General features: G+C 38.3%; 3 protein-coding genes across 4 annotated transcripts in view; 2 read left to right on the plus strand and 1 right to left on the minus strand.

Moving 5' to 3' along the window:
- The window catches only part of LOC149968672 (uncharacterized), a 43,322-nt gene extending 37,464 nt beyond the window's left edge, over positions 1-5,858 (plus strand). The window contains exon 2 of one of the 2 annotated variants that reach the window (XM_090154960.1): positions 4,143-5,858. In XM_090154960.1, the coding sequence (XP_090011086.1) occupies positions 4,203-5,504 (1,302 nt within the window). In that variant the 5' untranslated portion in view covers positions 4,143-4,202 and the 3' untranslated portion in view covers positions 5,505-5,858. Of the gene's footprint in view, positions 1-4,135 lie in introns of both variants that reach the window. The other variant, XM_090154961.1, reaches the window with a different exon arrangement.
- LOC149968665 (uncharacterized) overlaps positions 1-14,997 on the minus strand; it is a 384,171-nt gene that overhangs the window by 301,291 nt on the left and 67,883 nt on the right. The window lies entirely within an intron of this gene.
- LOC149968674 (uncharacterized) overlaps positions 1-14,997 on the plus strand; it is a 140,316-nt gene that overhangs the window by 1,797 nt on the left and 123,522 nt on the right. The window lies entirely within an intron of this gene.

The following is a 14,997-nucleotide window of genomic DNA, read 5'->3' on the forward strand; positions in this document are numbered from 1 at the left end:
TCTACCATTTCTGGTGTGACGTCTCGGCAAGCACTGATAATTCGTCTAATGAGTTCCTCCCTAGTTTCAATGGGCGTGGCGTATACCTTTGCTTTAACGAATCCCAGAGAAAATAATCCAGCGGTGATAGGTCAGGTGACCTTGCTGGCCAATGCACTGGACCATTTCTCCCTATCCACCTTTCAGGAAACTCGTTGTTGAGGTGCTCAGTTACTTGCCGGGAAAAATGCGGAGGGGCGCCATCTTGCTGAAACCACAACTGACGTCTTTCAGCCAATGGAAGGTCGTCGATTGCGTCACTCAGTTCGTTCTGTAGAAAATGTAAATACCTTTGGCCGTTGAGGTTCGTCGGCAGGAAAAAGGGACCAATCAAACGGTTTCCAACAAGTCCAACCCAAACATTGACCCGTTCAAATTGAACCTGGTGATGATATTCAAAACCCCAATGTGGGTTGATGTCAGACCAAAGATGGCTGTTTTGATGATTAAAGGGCCCATCTCTAGAAAATGACGCTTCGTCGGAGAACAAAACATGGCGCAAAAATTGTCTATCTTCTTGGACAGCATTTAGTAACCAGTTGCTAAATTCATAACGTCTTTGATGGTCTCCGTCAATTAGTCCTTGGTGGAGCGTAACTCTGTATGGGTGATAGCGATTCTTACGAAGAATTTTCCACACACGATTTGCAGAACAACCCAAATCAGCAGCGGCGTTAGCACAACTGTGACGAGGATATGCCACAAAGTACGCGAGTACATTGTTCTCGAAGTCTAAATCCGGTTGACCCAATCCGCGAAACCTAGGTTGCAAGTTACCAAATTGATTGAAATCGTGAATTGCTCGTCTTACTGTATTTACAGATGGTGCTCCATTTGGATGTCTTTCTGCGAAGATTTCAGTCACTCTTCTAAGGTTTTGCGCTGCTTCTCCATAGTAAATGGCAACTATCTCGGTACGCTCAGCTACTGAATAACGAGGCATTGTTCGAAATATTATCAAACGCTGATAATAATCTCCCAAAGTTTTCCTTTAAATACCCAATGCATGTTTAGGATTGACCTATAGCCTCGTGTTTTTTAAATCCGGTCGTTTTTTTAACCAAAGTTTCAACTGGATTAGGTAATTCGGTTTCAATTATCGTTTCAAACAATCGTAATTTGGCTTCACCAACTTGTAAATTTTTCAAGCTCGAATTTTCACTGATAAATAAATTGTTTTTCGTCGAGTGAACAATTTTTAAGGGTTTTCGATGACGGCCTACAACTTTATAATAGAAATTTTTATCTCGCACCTAGTGGTCGAAAAATAATTTTTCAAAATTGGTGAAAAACATTACCGAAAACGCTCAAATTTCTCAAACTGATGTCCCCCGGTATAGAGAATTGACCTTCCAAATTTGAAATCGGTACTATAAATAGTTTTTGAAAAAAAACACTTTTCCGAGCAAAAAAAAAGACCCTGTATAGATGTCTCTGTCTGCCGAGGCCTATAATTCAGTCCTGACTTGGCCTCAAATAATGTGTAAACTAACTATTTTTTTACTTAAAAGAAATAAATTAAATTGAATTGACTTGAAAATGACGAGAGATAGAAAACAAACACAGTCAGGTTGGCAAATAAATATCCAGGGTGAACTACACCTCGGAACTGCCTTGGGAAAAGTAGCAAGTCGCCCCCTCTGTCCCCGTGGTTGGCACGTCCCTGGGAGCCTCCTAAAAACAAACCGATTAAATTTTGGCACCAATTTAAAAACGAAAAATATGTGCTTCTATCGTTATAACCGTACCAAATATTTTAAATTTATAAGCCGACAATTAAGGTCGGCGTTCTCCCAGATTAACCAAAGAAGAAAAATTCTACTCGTTGATTACAAAATCCTTAATCTACTACAATCTATGTTTATTCAAATAAAAGAGGGTGTCTGAAATTGCTCTGACTTTGTTTATTTCGCAAAACGTAAATTGAATCTTAAAATTCTCAGATTGTAAGGTAATATATATTAGGTATAGTTTACACTTCAATACGTTATCATATTTTAAATTTGTTGTCTTCAATCGAAAATAAACTTATAACAATTTAATTACTAATCAAATATGGCAGTAACCCTTGGTCATAAGACGCCGACCGGGTTGAAAACAAGAGATACACATAATTATAATAAAAACAGTTCTGCGAACTGAAAAAAACCTGTTCAGAGCTCTTAGAAGCTAAAGCGGCCTTAAAGGTGCAAATATTACTTTTAATCTAATATTATATCTTCATTTATTTAGTTATGTACTCAACCATACATTCAGTCTTCCAAATAACAAATACCATATTTCTGGAACCGATGTCTATGGCCATATTGTTAACCGAAAGGGGTCTATAAATCATAATTTTTATTTCTGTACCTCTCCTAACATTTACAATTTCACTCTCTTATTGTTCATGGAGGCGTATATTTTTTGTAGCTCACTATGTCAACAAACTATCGCTTACTTAGGTTCTTTATGTACTACCCCAAAAACAAACTTCCCGTAGAGCATGCGCAGCAGTGCGCAAAAATGAGAAACTTGAGAGAAAATGATTGCCTCTAAACCGTAATTTCGTGGCTTCAAAAACTTTTATTTTATCGGCGTTTTTGATTAAATTTTAAATTGTGAAATGACGGGCCTATGAAGGGAAACATCTTGATTTGAAATCCGTTTACGGAATTAAAATACGACAAGTGTTTGAGGTTACATTAAAAAATCTTCACTAACGGTTTGTTTCAGCACGAACCAGTAAAAAGGTGGACTACGTTAGAATTTAATCTCTTTATTCATCCTAGTATTATTGGGAGTCACACTATTGGCTACTAACATATGTATTAATGCCAATGGAAAACCTCTAAATTGAGAAGGAATTTATTTGTCGGAATTTTAGTCAGCCCAATGTAGCGTTATTGAAATTTATAAACTCGCTCGGTTTGTGCGGATGAAGTTAAATAATTAGTAGTTTAGAAAAAGGAAAGATTAGGAAAAATACCAATTTACAGTTCAGTGATCGCTTTCCGAAAATGGAACAAGTCGTCGAAGTGGGATATTCCATCAGCGTTATTAAAACCCATACCAAGCGCAGGAAGAGTTAGGCCTAGGCTCAAAAGAATCTGCAAAGACATCTTGTAGATTCCTCAGGAAAGCTCAACCTTAATTTAAACTGTTTTTTTCAATAAACCCGCTTCTTTTATTTGACAATGCAAATTTATTTTTGAACCTGAGTCTCCGAGAACTTCATTAATTGTCAAATTAATTGCATTAACAGCACTTGACACTATTGCAGTTCATTTTAGCTCCTAAGCCTTGGTTGTTCAAACTGCTTTGTTTACTAAAATAATGGCCGTCGGTTTATCCACGGCCAACTTCGATCAGTCAATCGCGTCGCATCTGATGTTAATTTGCGTGTATGAATAATCCCGATAGGGGTGCTACGTACGACCAAAAACCTAATATCGCCAAAGGTGTGGAGTACAAGAGAAATCGCGGGAAAATGTTTTTTCTTCGGTTTTCCACTTTCCTATTTAGAAAAAAAAACAAGGTATAGTAATATAAACTATCTTTTCTCAATATATTTATGTATAATTCATAGTTTAAAAATAATATTAACCTTATAAAAATTAAATGAAGAAAAAGAGACGTGTTTTTTCCGCGAAGGCGCCATATTCGAACACATAGTTTGGAAGGCTGTAGAGGTGTTTAGAGCGTTTTGATGTTTAAATAATGTTTCTCTTAAACTTTATAAATCTTTAATAGTAACAAATATTTATTACTACGCCGGCTCGTCCCCAAGGTATAATAAATACCGCCAAATAAAATAAAATAAATATTTATCCTCTTTCGTTAACTTGGTTAAAATATTTTTATTTACATAATCAAAATGTTTAATAGATGTTTAAAAACATACATCAATTTTAAAATTACCGGTATTAATATAAAACGTTAAATACATTAAATATGCTGTTTTTTTTTGTTTGTATAAAAATTTGGCTGCTGATAAAATAACACACTCTATTTCGTGTCATCATTGTGGCTTATTCGACTAACTGGCGCCCAATGATAAAGTTGTTCGTCCGTTCTGATTAATTTTCGCTAATATTTTAATTTTTATTTGTTTTAGGCCTTAGTATAAGCAACACCCGTTCATAAATCCCAAAGAGCCTTTGATTCTGAGTTAATCTGGAAAAATGAGCAGCCGAGAAGAGAAGATGCACAAGTGCTCAGAATGCGTCTACGCAACGAACGACAAGAATAATTTCATTCGCCACAGAAGAACTCACACGGGCGAGAAACCCTTTCACTGTGAGCAGTGTAACTACGCGTCTGCATATAAGAGTAGTTTGATTTGCCACAGAAGAACTCACACGGGCGAGAAACCTTTCCAGTGTGACCAGTGTAACTTCGCAACTGCACAAAGGGGTGGTTTTATTCGCCACAGAAGAACTCACACGGGCGAGAAACCTTTCCAGTGTGACCAGTGTAACTACGCGTCTGCACAAAAGGGTGCATTGATTTGCCACAGAAGAACTCACACGGGCGAGAAACCTTTCCAGTGTGACCAGTGTAACTACGCGTCTGCACAAAAGGGTGTATTAATTTGCCACAGAAGAACTCACACGGGCGAGAAACCCTTCCAGTGTGACCAGTGTAACTTCGCATCTGCACAGAAGGGTGTATTAATTTGCCACAGAAGAACGCACACGGGCGAGAAACCCTTCCAGTGTGACCAGTGTAACTTCGCATCTGCACACAAGGGTGCATTGATTTGCCACAGAAGAACTCACACGGGCGAGAAACCTTTCCAGTGTGACCAGTGTAACTACGCGTCTGCATATCAGACTGATTTTATTCGCCACAGAAGAACTCACACGGGCGAGGAACCCTTCCAGTGTGACCTGTGTAACTTAGCATTTGCACACAAGGGTACATTGATTCGCCACAGTAGAACTCACTCGGGCGAGAAACCCTCCCAGTGTGACCAGTCTGCTCAGAAGGGGGATTTGTTCAGTTACAAAAAAAGACAATCGGGAGGAAATCCCTTTGGATGCACAAAAGGCGGATACTGGACCAGACATAAGAAGAGTTTACATCTTCACGAAATAAGACATCACCCTCACGGTATAAAGGCCCACAAATGTCCCACTTGTGACCGAAACTTCGCTACCCAGAAAACCCTCGAAGCTCACCGTCGAATTCATGGTCGATCGGGAAACCAAATCGGCGCCTCGAACAGTCATCACCAAGAAACAGTGCGCCAGTCCAAGCCACGTCAATCTGACTCTGATTGTCGAGCCGGAGGTAGATATTGTTTGGTTCGACTGCGACGTTTAACGATGGAACAGATTGAATCCCTGATTGAAAAGCCCCACTGCGCCCACGCCGTGAAAGCGGAAGTGGCCCAGCCTGACGCAGGCAGCTCATCTTTCAACAGAGAAATGGTGTTTGTCAACTGCGTTAAACAAGAGCCTTTTTATGACTTCATCGACTAAGTTCCGATTGCGACAGTCGTAACTAGAGAAGAGTTGGAATATCGCCCAGTTGGAGACCATAAAGAGGGTGTCTCAATGAACCCAGACCCCCCGATCAAAATAGGCCTTTCTATAAAGTAACATTGGTCTTCTGGTTTAGATGTATCGGGCGCGTCACTCGTGACTTAAAAGTAACGTTTCTCTATGAAAATTCGACGAGTCACCCTTTTTATAAAGATCTTACCTTCAAAACTGAACTGAACTCTTAGGTTTCTCGTGACGAAAGCGATACATTAAAACAAGTTCGGCAAGCGTAATGACTTTATAGAAAGGCCTATTGAGTTCGTTTCCAAAGAATAAAATATTTCTTTTTGATTAATGACATTGTTAATTTTAATTTCATATTTTATTTTTAGAATAAAAAAAAAGAGCATGGTGACCAGAATTCCTATATTTTCCTATATTTTTAATGCCATCCTATAATTTCCTATATTTTCACCTATTCACCTATATCTTGACTTATTTTCAGCAATATTTTCACCCATTTTCCTAAAGTTTCAACCTTTTTCCTATAGTTTGAACCATTTTCCTATAGTTTCACCCACTTTCCTATAAATTCACGGCCCTTAGAAAATGAAATAACTTTTTGAAAGTGTCATAGAACATATTAGTACGGGTAAAAGAGGGTTTCTCACCGGCAAAATTCGTCCCAACTCGCAATGCGCCCTAAAAATTCTATTTTGGTGTCTACTTTGAGGATCCGATGAGTCCGCAGCGATGCGGGGTGGACAACACAGTTTTGAGGGGGGGGGGGCAGGAGGGGGCAGCTGCCCCCGAAATTTGCTTTCACCGAATTGGGCCGTGTTTGGTGTTGTTCCGGGTGGTAAATTCCATCCTGAGTCGAATGCGACCAACCACATGGCCTGTCGGAGGATTAAATGTCAATTATCTAATGTAAATTCCTTCATCACTCGTTATCTATTCGTTCCACGGCGCTACGGTTGGTCTCATTCTATTCAGCACTTAGTAGTAGAACATTTTGAACATATTTCGTTATAACTCGGAAACGATTAATCCTACGGAATTGCTGTTGGTCTCATTCGATTCGGCAAAGAATAATACGTAAGATCCAAAAGCGTGGTTAGTCCTGGCCAAATGGTTGATATACCTTTTTAACATTTAATGAAATTTGGAAAAAAACCACTGTATTTAGTTTACGTTTGGTCATAACTCCGAAACTATTAGTCCCAGCGATCCGCGGTGGGTCTCGTGCGACGCAGCGTCAAAACATACTACAGAAACGATACCCAGCTTGACTCGATTGCTAAATTTAACATTTGGGCTTTTGTTTTTCATATTAGAGAAAAAAGCACGTGATTCAATACGAATTCGGCCATAACTCGGTACGGCCATGTGGTTGGTCGCATTCGTCTCAGGGTGAAATGTACCACCCGGAACAACACCACGGCCCAATTCGGTGAAAGCAAATTTCGGGGACAACTGCCCCCTCCTGCCCCCCTTGCCCCCCCAAAAACTGTGTTGTCCACCCCGCCTCGCTGCGGACTCATCGGATCTTCAAAGTAGACACCAAAATAGAATTTTTAGGCCGCATTGCGAGTTGGGACGAGTTTTGCCGCTCTAGAGCCCGTTTTTGGTCTCTTTTACCCGTACTATATAGTTCTAACACTGCCACTTTTGAACAAAATCTTGAAATGTACGGGGGTTTGTAAATTCGCTAATTAAATGTACAAAATATTATTAATATTCTAGGTGGTTCGAGTCAAAGTATACGGATGTGCAATAATGACCTTTTTATTTTTCCTACTTAGTCTCCTATATTTTCCTATAATTCGCCTTTTAAGTGTCCTATATTTTCCTATAAACCGAATATTTTATTTCCTATATTTTCTTAAAATTCGCCCCTAAAATTTTTTCGTTTCCTTCTATTGGTTTTATATTACAAATTGGAACGTATATATTTACAAAATGTAATTTCAAATCATTAAACTAGCCATACTATTGGCTAAAGTAATAATTGAATTATCAATCACTATTATAATCCAGCTTTAAAGCTTCGAGTAGAATCACAATTTCGACGCCGAATATTCTCAAATCTATAAATATTTTTCACGAAGGTGATATCTCCCAAGAAATGATAGGCAAATTAGACTTGTGATTACGATCGGCTCAGTTTTACAGGCTTTGTTTCAAAATCGCTAATCGAAATTTTTTCGATTACTCAAAGCTTCAAATGTTGCGACAGATAGCTTAACTCTAAGGGGTTTGAAATCGCACTCGAGATGCGAGATAGGACTAACAGTAGTGAGGGATTCAGACTCAGAAATTTGATTCAAATTAGTAAGACCATGGTTTCCTTTAAAGAACAAAAATGCAAAGAATTGTAGCGAGTGTTCGAACTCGCGATTTTTATTACATTTTATGGGCCCGGTGCAGAGACGTTTTGCGATTCCTGTTAATTTTAAAAGGATCGCAATTTAGCGATTCAGATTTAGCGAGCTGTTTATTTTGCGATCCTCGCAATCGAAATCGCGGTGCAGAGACGTTTTAGCGATTCCTGTTAATCGGCGACGCTGTTATTTTCCCGAATTTTTAAACCAAAGTCACGGACCAATAGGAGAGCTCCATTTTTGACGCAAAAAGCTATCACGTGGTTATGCTTGTCTTGCATTTTGACGATGAAATCCTGGCTTTTCTAATTAATAATTTTCTTACTCTAATTATATTATTAGGTTTAATAATTTTTATAGTTAAATCCGTTATTTTATTAAAATATATTTATATAATATAGCCACGAAGGGAAAGCAAATCAGTTTCTGAAGAATGAGAGGTTATCCAAAATCTTTTTTAAAGCCATAAAATAGTGCATGAAAATTAGTTTCTTCTGATTATATAATTTTCTTACTCTTATTATTTATTAAATTGGTTGTATTTATTACAGTTTAATGGTTTTGTTATTTTAAAAATACATTTTTATAATATGGTTGGTACACCAATAAAATACAAATGAAAATAAGATTCATTACTATTATAAGCCAACATTTTCCGAAAATGATTCTGTTAGAAAATGAGCCGTAATATTTTGTTTTTAAGAAAATATTTATTTCAAAACTTAGCTGATAGCAATTAAAATAAATCTAGTTATAACATACATCAATAAATAAAAAACAGCAATTTCACGAGTGTAAAAAAATTGGTAATTGTCTAAAGCAATTTCTAGCGAAATATCCTATATTAATCACACGTAAAACAATGGTCCTGCTTTTAGATATAAGTTGTTATTCTACTTAATTACCTGGCATTTACATAGCCTAGTCCAGGTATAAATTGTAACAAATGATATAAGCGTGTAGAATTATCTGACAAACGCTTTTAAGGTTTTACCGAGGTGTCAGACATTTACCAAAATCCCGTACTTTGTCTAAAATCGCCAAATCTTTTAACTCTCTCTATGGTAAATTAACATTGAAATCCCAAAATCACTTCAAAATTAATGATAAAATCGCCAAAATCTCTACAAAATCCTGTACAAAATAATGGCAAGTGTCCGACCCCTCGGGTCATACATCAAATTGGCTCGGTAAGCTCTAGACGCATGCCAAATAAACTTGAAATTCCAATACATCTTTTATCGCAACTCCTAGTCTACCTGAGGAAAGGTTTCTTCTCGGTAGATGAATTGGTATAAACGCTGGTTGATAGCTTAAAATCCTTGATACACTGAACAATTCACCATGCAATTACCGACTCATTAGTTAAAACCCACTGCATACAGTACCAGCAAATAAGGATCTATAAATAAACCAAGGCTTAGAATACACCCAAAGTAGTAGTGTATAAGATTCCCTATTATAATTTATTCTTACCTGTAAAATTTGTAAGAGTGGCGGGCTTATTTTAGTGTTTCGTAAATCGTGATTGTGGTTAGGCCTTTTCTCTGACAATAATTCGACAAAAACCTTTTTCGGAAAGCGATAATGAGCTAGAAACTCAAATTTTAATAATTTAAAAGATTCTGACCTATCGTGTTGTAAAATTTATCTTATTGAAGTAGGTAAAAAGCGTTTACTTCTCAATTTATTTTCCGAGCTCTTTGCGTAACACAATCTGCCATTGTTTTTTGCGAGCTTTTCGGCGGCTAGCGACTGCCCAAGACCACTCGCAAAATAAACAGAGCGACTTCCTGTTATTTTTGCGAGCGAGATGTCTCTGCACACCGATTTGGCGCGTTTTCTGTTAATTTGGCGATGAATCGCAATTTGGCGATTCTTAAAAATGTCTCTGCACCGGGCCCGTAGTAGATTGCTGATTGTGATTTTTCTAGTAGCGTAATGATAATTTCCTTTGAATCTGGAATCAAGGAGCGGCGACGATCCAGGGGGCAGAGGGTGCTCGGGCCTCCTCTGAAATAAAACCTGGGGGGCTGAAGCCCCCCCCCGGGAACACGACGATCCTAAAGCGCCAGTTTATTATTTACTTAATAAATAAATTCTGCCAAATATAGTCTTGGTTTAAAGTATCCAATGGAGGTGCTGGCCACAGGGCCGTATTACGGATTTTTGGGGCTTTGGGCCCAATGAGATTTGAAGGCTCTTTTTAACATTAATTTTTTTAAAGATTTGTAAAAATATGATTGTCCAAATTGAAACCAGTATAGCGTGTATTGAATTTTTCAAAAACCAATTATTCCGTCCTATTAATGCAATTGCGTTAGGGGCCGGGGAAGCACTGCGGTGGGCCCTCTTGAAATTTTTGTGGGCAGTTTTTCACCTCCCCGGGAATTTTTCTTCCACACAGAACGACCCTGTATTACATTTATGTTATCCTCAATAACTACTAGGGATGCAACGGATAACCGGAACCGAGAAGAACCGAGTAAATTCTAGAATCCGGAACCGGTAATATAAAAATTTTATAACCGTATCCGGCACCGATATTTGTAAAAAAATTATAATCGAAACCGGAACCGGAACCGAGTTTTTCATTGTTTTAAACGATTCTATAACTTTATTTACCAACATTTAGCGCAAGTTGAAATAGTAATTAAACTTCCTAATTTTCTATTAGTTTTTCATTTAAGCTCATCTTTATCCTATCTCAGAGAACTCTATGCGGGTTTCTACGTTACTGTCAACTGACACGCCCTTACGTATTCTCAATTGAATTGCTCGTCCTCCAAATGTTTGCTTTCAAAACTGGCATAATCCGGAAATCCGCGATAGTTTTAGTTTTATTTTCTTCAGTCGGAAACCGACTTAGAGTAGAAACAGCAGAAAAGCCAGTGGCGTAAATAACGCACCGGTAGACTCCGCAATGCGGGAGGTGGGGGAGGTTCCATCTAGGGGCCCCCAAATTGCCCATGGGACTGTGTACAATCCAACCGCGCGAGGACTCGTCTAGTTTTTTTCTCTTGTCAGCTCCAGTTAATGTTTTACTTGCTTCAAATATTTTTTAACAGGCTCGCCCAAAACTTTATAAATACAACCACAATAACCATCGCATAAATATCCAAACAACGTACACAATAAAAGTAACTAAATTAATAACTAAGTTGTGTTTCTGAATTTAAAGTTTTGAAGGTAAGGCTAATTCGTTTGCATAATATAATCGCTGGCCTGGGTAGTTTTTGTCTAGAAAATCTAAAATTTCAACTTCTGCATTTGCTTACATTTTACAAATGATAATGCTTATTGAACGAAATAATATGGACTCCATTTAGAACGATATACTCAACTGAAATCAAAACGAGTCATAGAAATCCCATCTTTATATTTTTCAATGAAATGAAGCAGGGGCGTAGGAACCCGGGGGGCAATGCCCCTCCCTCGAATTTTGCTGGGAGGGGCAACTACAGTGGCGTAGCTGAGAACTCAGAGGGCCCCCCGCAAAAATCTCTATGAGGCCCCCCCTTTTAATTGTTTTATGGTTAGCTGCCCCCCGCCCGAAGCTCGAGGCCCCTCTTGAAGCTCGAGGCCCCCCCGCACCGCGGGCCCTGCGGACCATCAGCGACGAAACTGGGCAACTAATGTTATTGCCCCTTCAACTTTTTGGTCAGTTGAAATCTTCAAAAGCTAAAATTATCAATTTAAAAGCATATAAAGCTTATAGAAGCTCAGGGGCGTAAGAACCAGGGGGGCAATGCCCCTCCCTAGAATTTTATGGGGAGGGGCAACTAATGTTATTGCCCCCTCCCACTTTTTGGTCAGTTGAAATCTACGCAAGGCTCAAATTATCATTTTAAAAGCATATAAAGCTTTTATAACCTCAACTGTGTTTAAATTTCAGTCTTTTCCCACCAATTTATATAGTAGAAAAATGTACAAATGCATTCTTCAGACCCCTTTTGGTTTCACTTTGCCCCCTCCAACTTCTAGAACGTTCCTACGCCCCTGTAGAAGCTCCACTGCGTATTTTCCCGCCAATTTACATAGTAGTCAAACAGTAACACATGCATTCGGTGAAGATACACTCCTTTAAAAATTCAAAACCATTCTCATTTTATTATTGTGGATTTGTGTATCTTAAATTCATAAACGACTTTAAAGACTAAAATACACTTCGTATGATAACTGTTGTTACTGTTAATGCCTTAATGACATTCGCGACCGATTACTCACTCTACATCGGGGGCTAAGCTCCTGGACCCCCGTTCGGTTATCTTTTTGCCCCCTCCAACTTCTAAAACGTTCCTCAGACCCTGAAATGAGGAGCGGAAGGTAAAGCAATGTCTCCCCAAAACTTGAAAGTACATTAACTCCCCGCCCCCTCCAGATTGAAACGATGAAACCGTGGGAATTTTCAAACAGAAGATTTCATTTTTACCCTATTTTATTGAATAAACAAATAACGCGCTTACATGAGCTCCCTACGAGAGAATAGAAGGAATAATTATTTTACGTTAAGTCATCGAGATTTTGGTCGGACTTGGGAGTCTGAAGTCCAGACTTGCAAGTTCTACCACAACCTTTGATTTTAATGCTCCAGACGCTGATTGCCGTGATTTATCTTAATCGTTTCACTTGGGCTGAAAGCCATTTTTAAGCGTTTTCTATATTTAACAGGCAAGTACGTGTTTAATCTAATTGTTGAAGGCGATACATGTTAGCCCTAACTCTCGATGGCGATAATCGCGACTCGGCCTTAAGGGACCCGAAAAACAGTTTCGCGTGAGGACCCCGAACCCATAGCTACGTCACTGAGAAAGCTACTATTTTTAAAAAACAACTTATCAAAACCAAATTTTATATTCTAAATAAAAAAAATGTGGTGGATTTTATTTATCTTTAACTACATTTGAATTGCTTGTGTATTTAAAGGGGAACGGCCAAGCTTTTCCAAATATGGCCTTATTTCCGTATCAAAAGATTAACAAGACATTCAATATACAAACACGTACCTTTTTTGTCTTGAAAAATAGCTTTTGGCCTAAAAGTTGAAACGAAAAATAACGCCAGGTGTTTGTGTTTGATTTTTCGTCGCCATCTTAGGGGATGTCGCCAGCGCCGCTAACCCCGTATGAGCGATTTGCGAACTGTCTTAACTTTTAAAATCGCGCCATTTAGGCTTAAGTCTCTTAAAACTGGAACGCGCCGCGCATGCAAAAGAAATTTTTTGCGTCTTCAGCAGCGCGTGCTTTTACTTTGTTTTTCTGTCTCACCGACGTCTCACCAGGTGTCGCGGTGGATGCGCGCTTTTCGATTTCCCGAAATTTCTTTATTTTATTAAAAATTAAACACTCAATATTTTTTGATGCGGTTTTCGCCATAAATTTTAGTTTTTAACGGGCTATAGGGCTTTTTAACTGGTTAAAGCTTGACCGTTCCCCTTTAACTTTAATTCATACTAACCACACTGGAACCGTATGGGAACCGTTTAGGAACCGGAACCGGTCGGTCCTAAATTTTGGGAACCGGTAATGAAACCGGAACCGATAAATTAAAATTTTAAGAACCAGAACCGGAACCGATAAAGCAAAAATTTAGTAACCGGAACCGGACCAGGAACCGGATTCGGAACCGAGATAGTCCAAAAAAGTGGAATCGTTGCATCCCTATAACCTTCTGTGTGTTTCCATTGAAACTATACATGAGGACCTTATTTTTTTTCTCAGTATAAAATTACTTTTGAAACGACTTCGTAAGAGAGCTTTACGTGTATTTAAATAAAACTATACATATTTTACATGTGTGTAAGCTGTAAATTTTCCACAAAGTCGTTTTAAGACTAATATAAAATCGGTAGATAAAATAAAATTTATGGTCCTCATATGATTAATTTCCATAGAAAACATGTTCTCTCAAACTAGTTTAAAGACAAATAGACAGACTATCAGCAAATCAAAGTTAACGTCCTAAAATACGTAAAGTTTCAATGGAAACACACGAAAGGTTCTCAAATAGTAGTTTCAATACAAATAAAACACACTATTAGAAAATAAAAGTTGATGTCCTTATATGTGTAGTTTTATGAAGACAACGTCTTTTAGGAATTTCGGGCTTTGAACTTGGAATATTTCGTAATTTTCCCTATCTCTGTTAACGACGTTGTGAGGACAATCCGCGTGGTTCTTGTAAGTGTGGTATAATTTTTAAAGTGTTTGTTAGTTCTCATAAGATTGGTTAAATACTTACCGAGTGGTAGAAGAGATAAAACCGGAAATACGTCATTTGGTCTACGTCCCCATATGTATAGTAAGATCGGAATTTTTTTTTTGGTCTTTCCATATCGGAATAAAATCACCTCTACACGTTTTTTCCCCGATTTATCGTTTAAGGTTTTTTACGGAAGTTATTAATAAATAAAGCGGGTACCTATACGGTCGTCAACTATTGGTCGATCCATCTACCGATGGGATCCCAGTGCGTTATGTACTATGTAGTGCGCGTATGGGTGGGTGTGTGCGTGCGTGCGTGCGTGTTTTTTTTTACATTCTGACGTAATGTGTGATCTTGGCAATGCATGACTCGTGTTCTTACCTTTTTAAATGAAATATCACTTGTCAAATACTCAGATCCCTGTAGCAATGAGAGTTCGGCGAAGAGTCGGTTAAGAGTAACCGACCTTAGGCCGACTTTAAAACGTTCCTACTATTATTATGAGCAAAACGATTTGAGTCGAATTAGAGTCGGTGATTAACACTCTTTCCGACTTCGATAAGGTCGAGTTAGAGTCGGCTCACAGACTTTAATAAAATTTTAAAATACAACAAACTTCAAACAAAAAAACAGTATGAATGAGGTATCCAACTAAATCATGCCACTTTAATAATACTTCTCTAAAAAAACGTATCGCCACTGCTACAGCAGCTGCTGTAACATAAAACTAACGCCAAAATATTTGAAAATAGCGCTTTTACTTACTAAGCGCCATCTATGAGCCACGGACGCGGTGATTTGATACTAGATTTTTTGTCGGCTCTCCACTCTATGGCGAATTTTAGTGTGCGCTCCAGAATTTCACAGTTTATCGCGATATTTCGTGCCAAATTACTAGTGTT

This window comes from Leiobunum rupestre, chromosome 1, assembly GCF_980474605.1.
Source record: "Leiobunum rupestre chromosome 1, qqLeiRupe1.1.hap1, whole genome shotgun sequence".
Taxonomy (NCBI): Eukaryota; Metazoa; Arthropoda; class Arachnida; order Opiliones; family Sclerosomatidae; genus Leiobunum; species Leiobunum rupestre.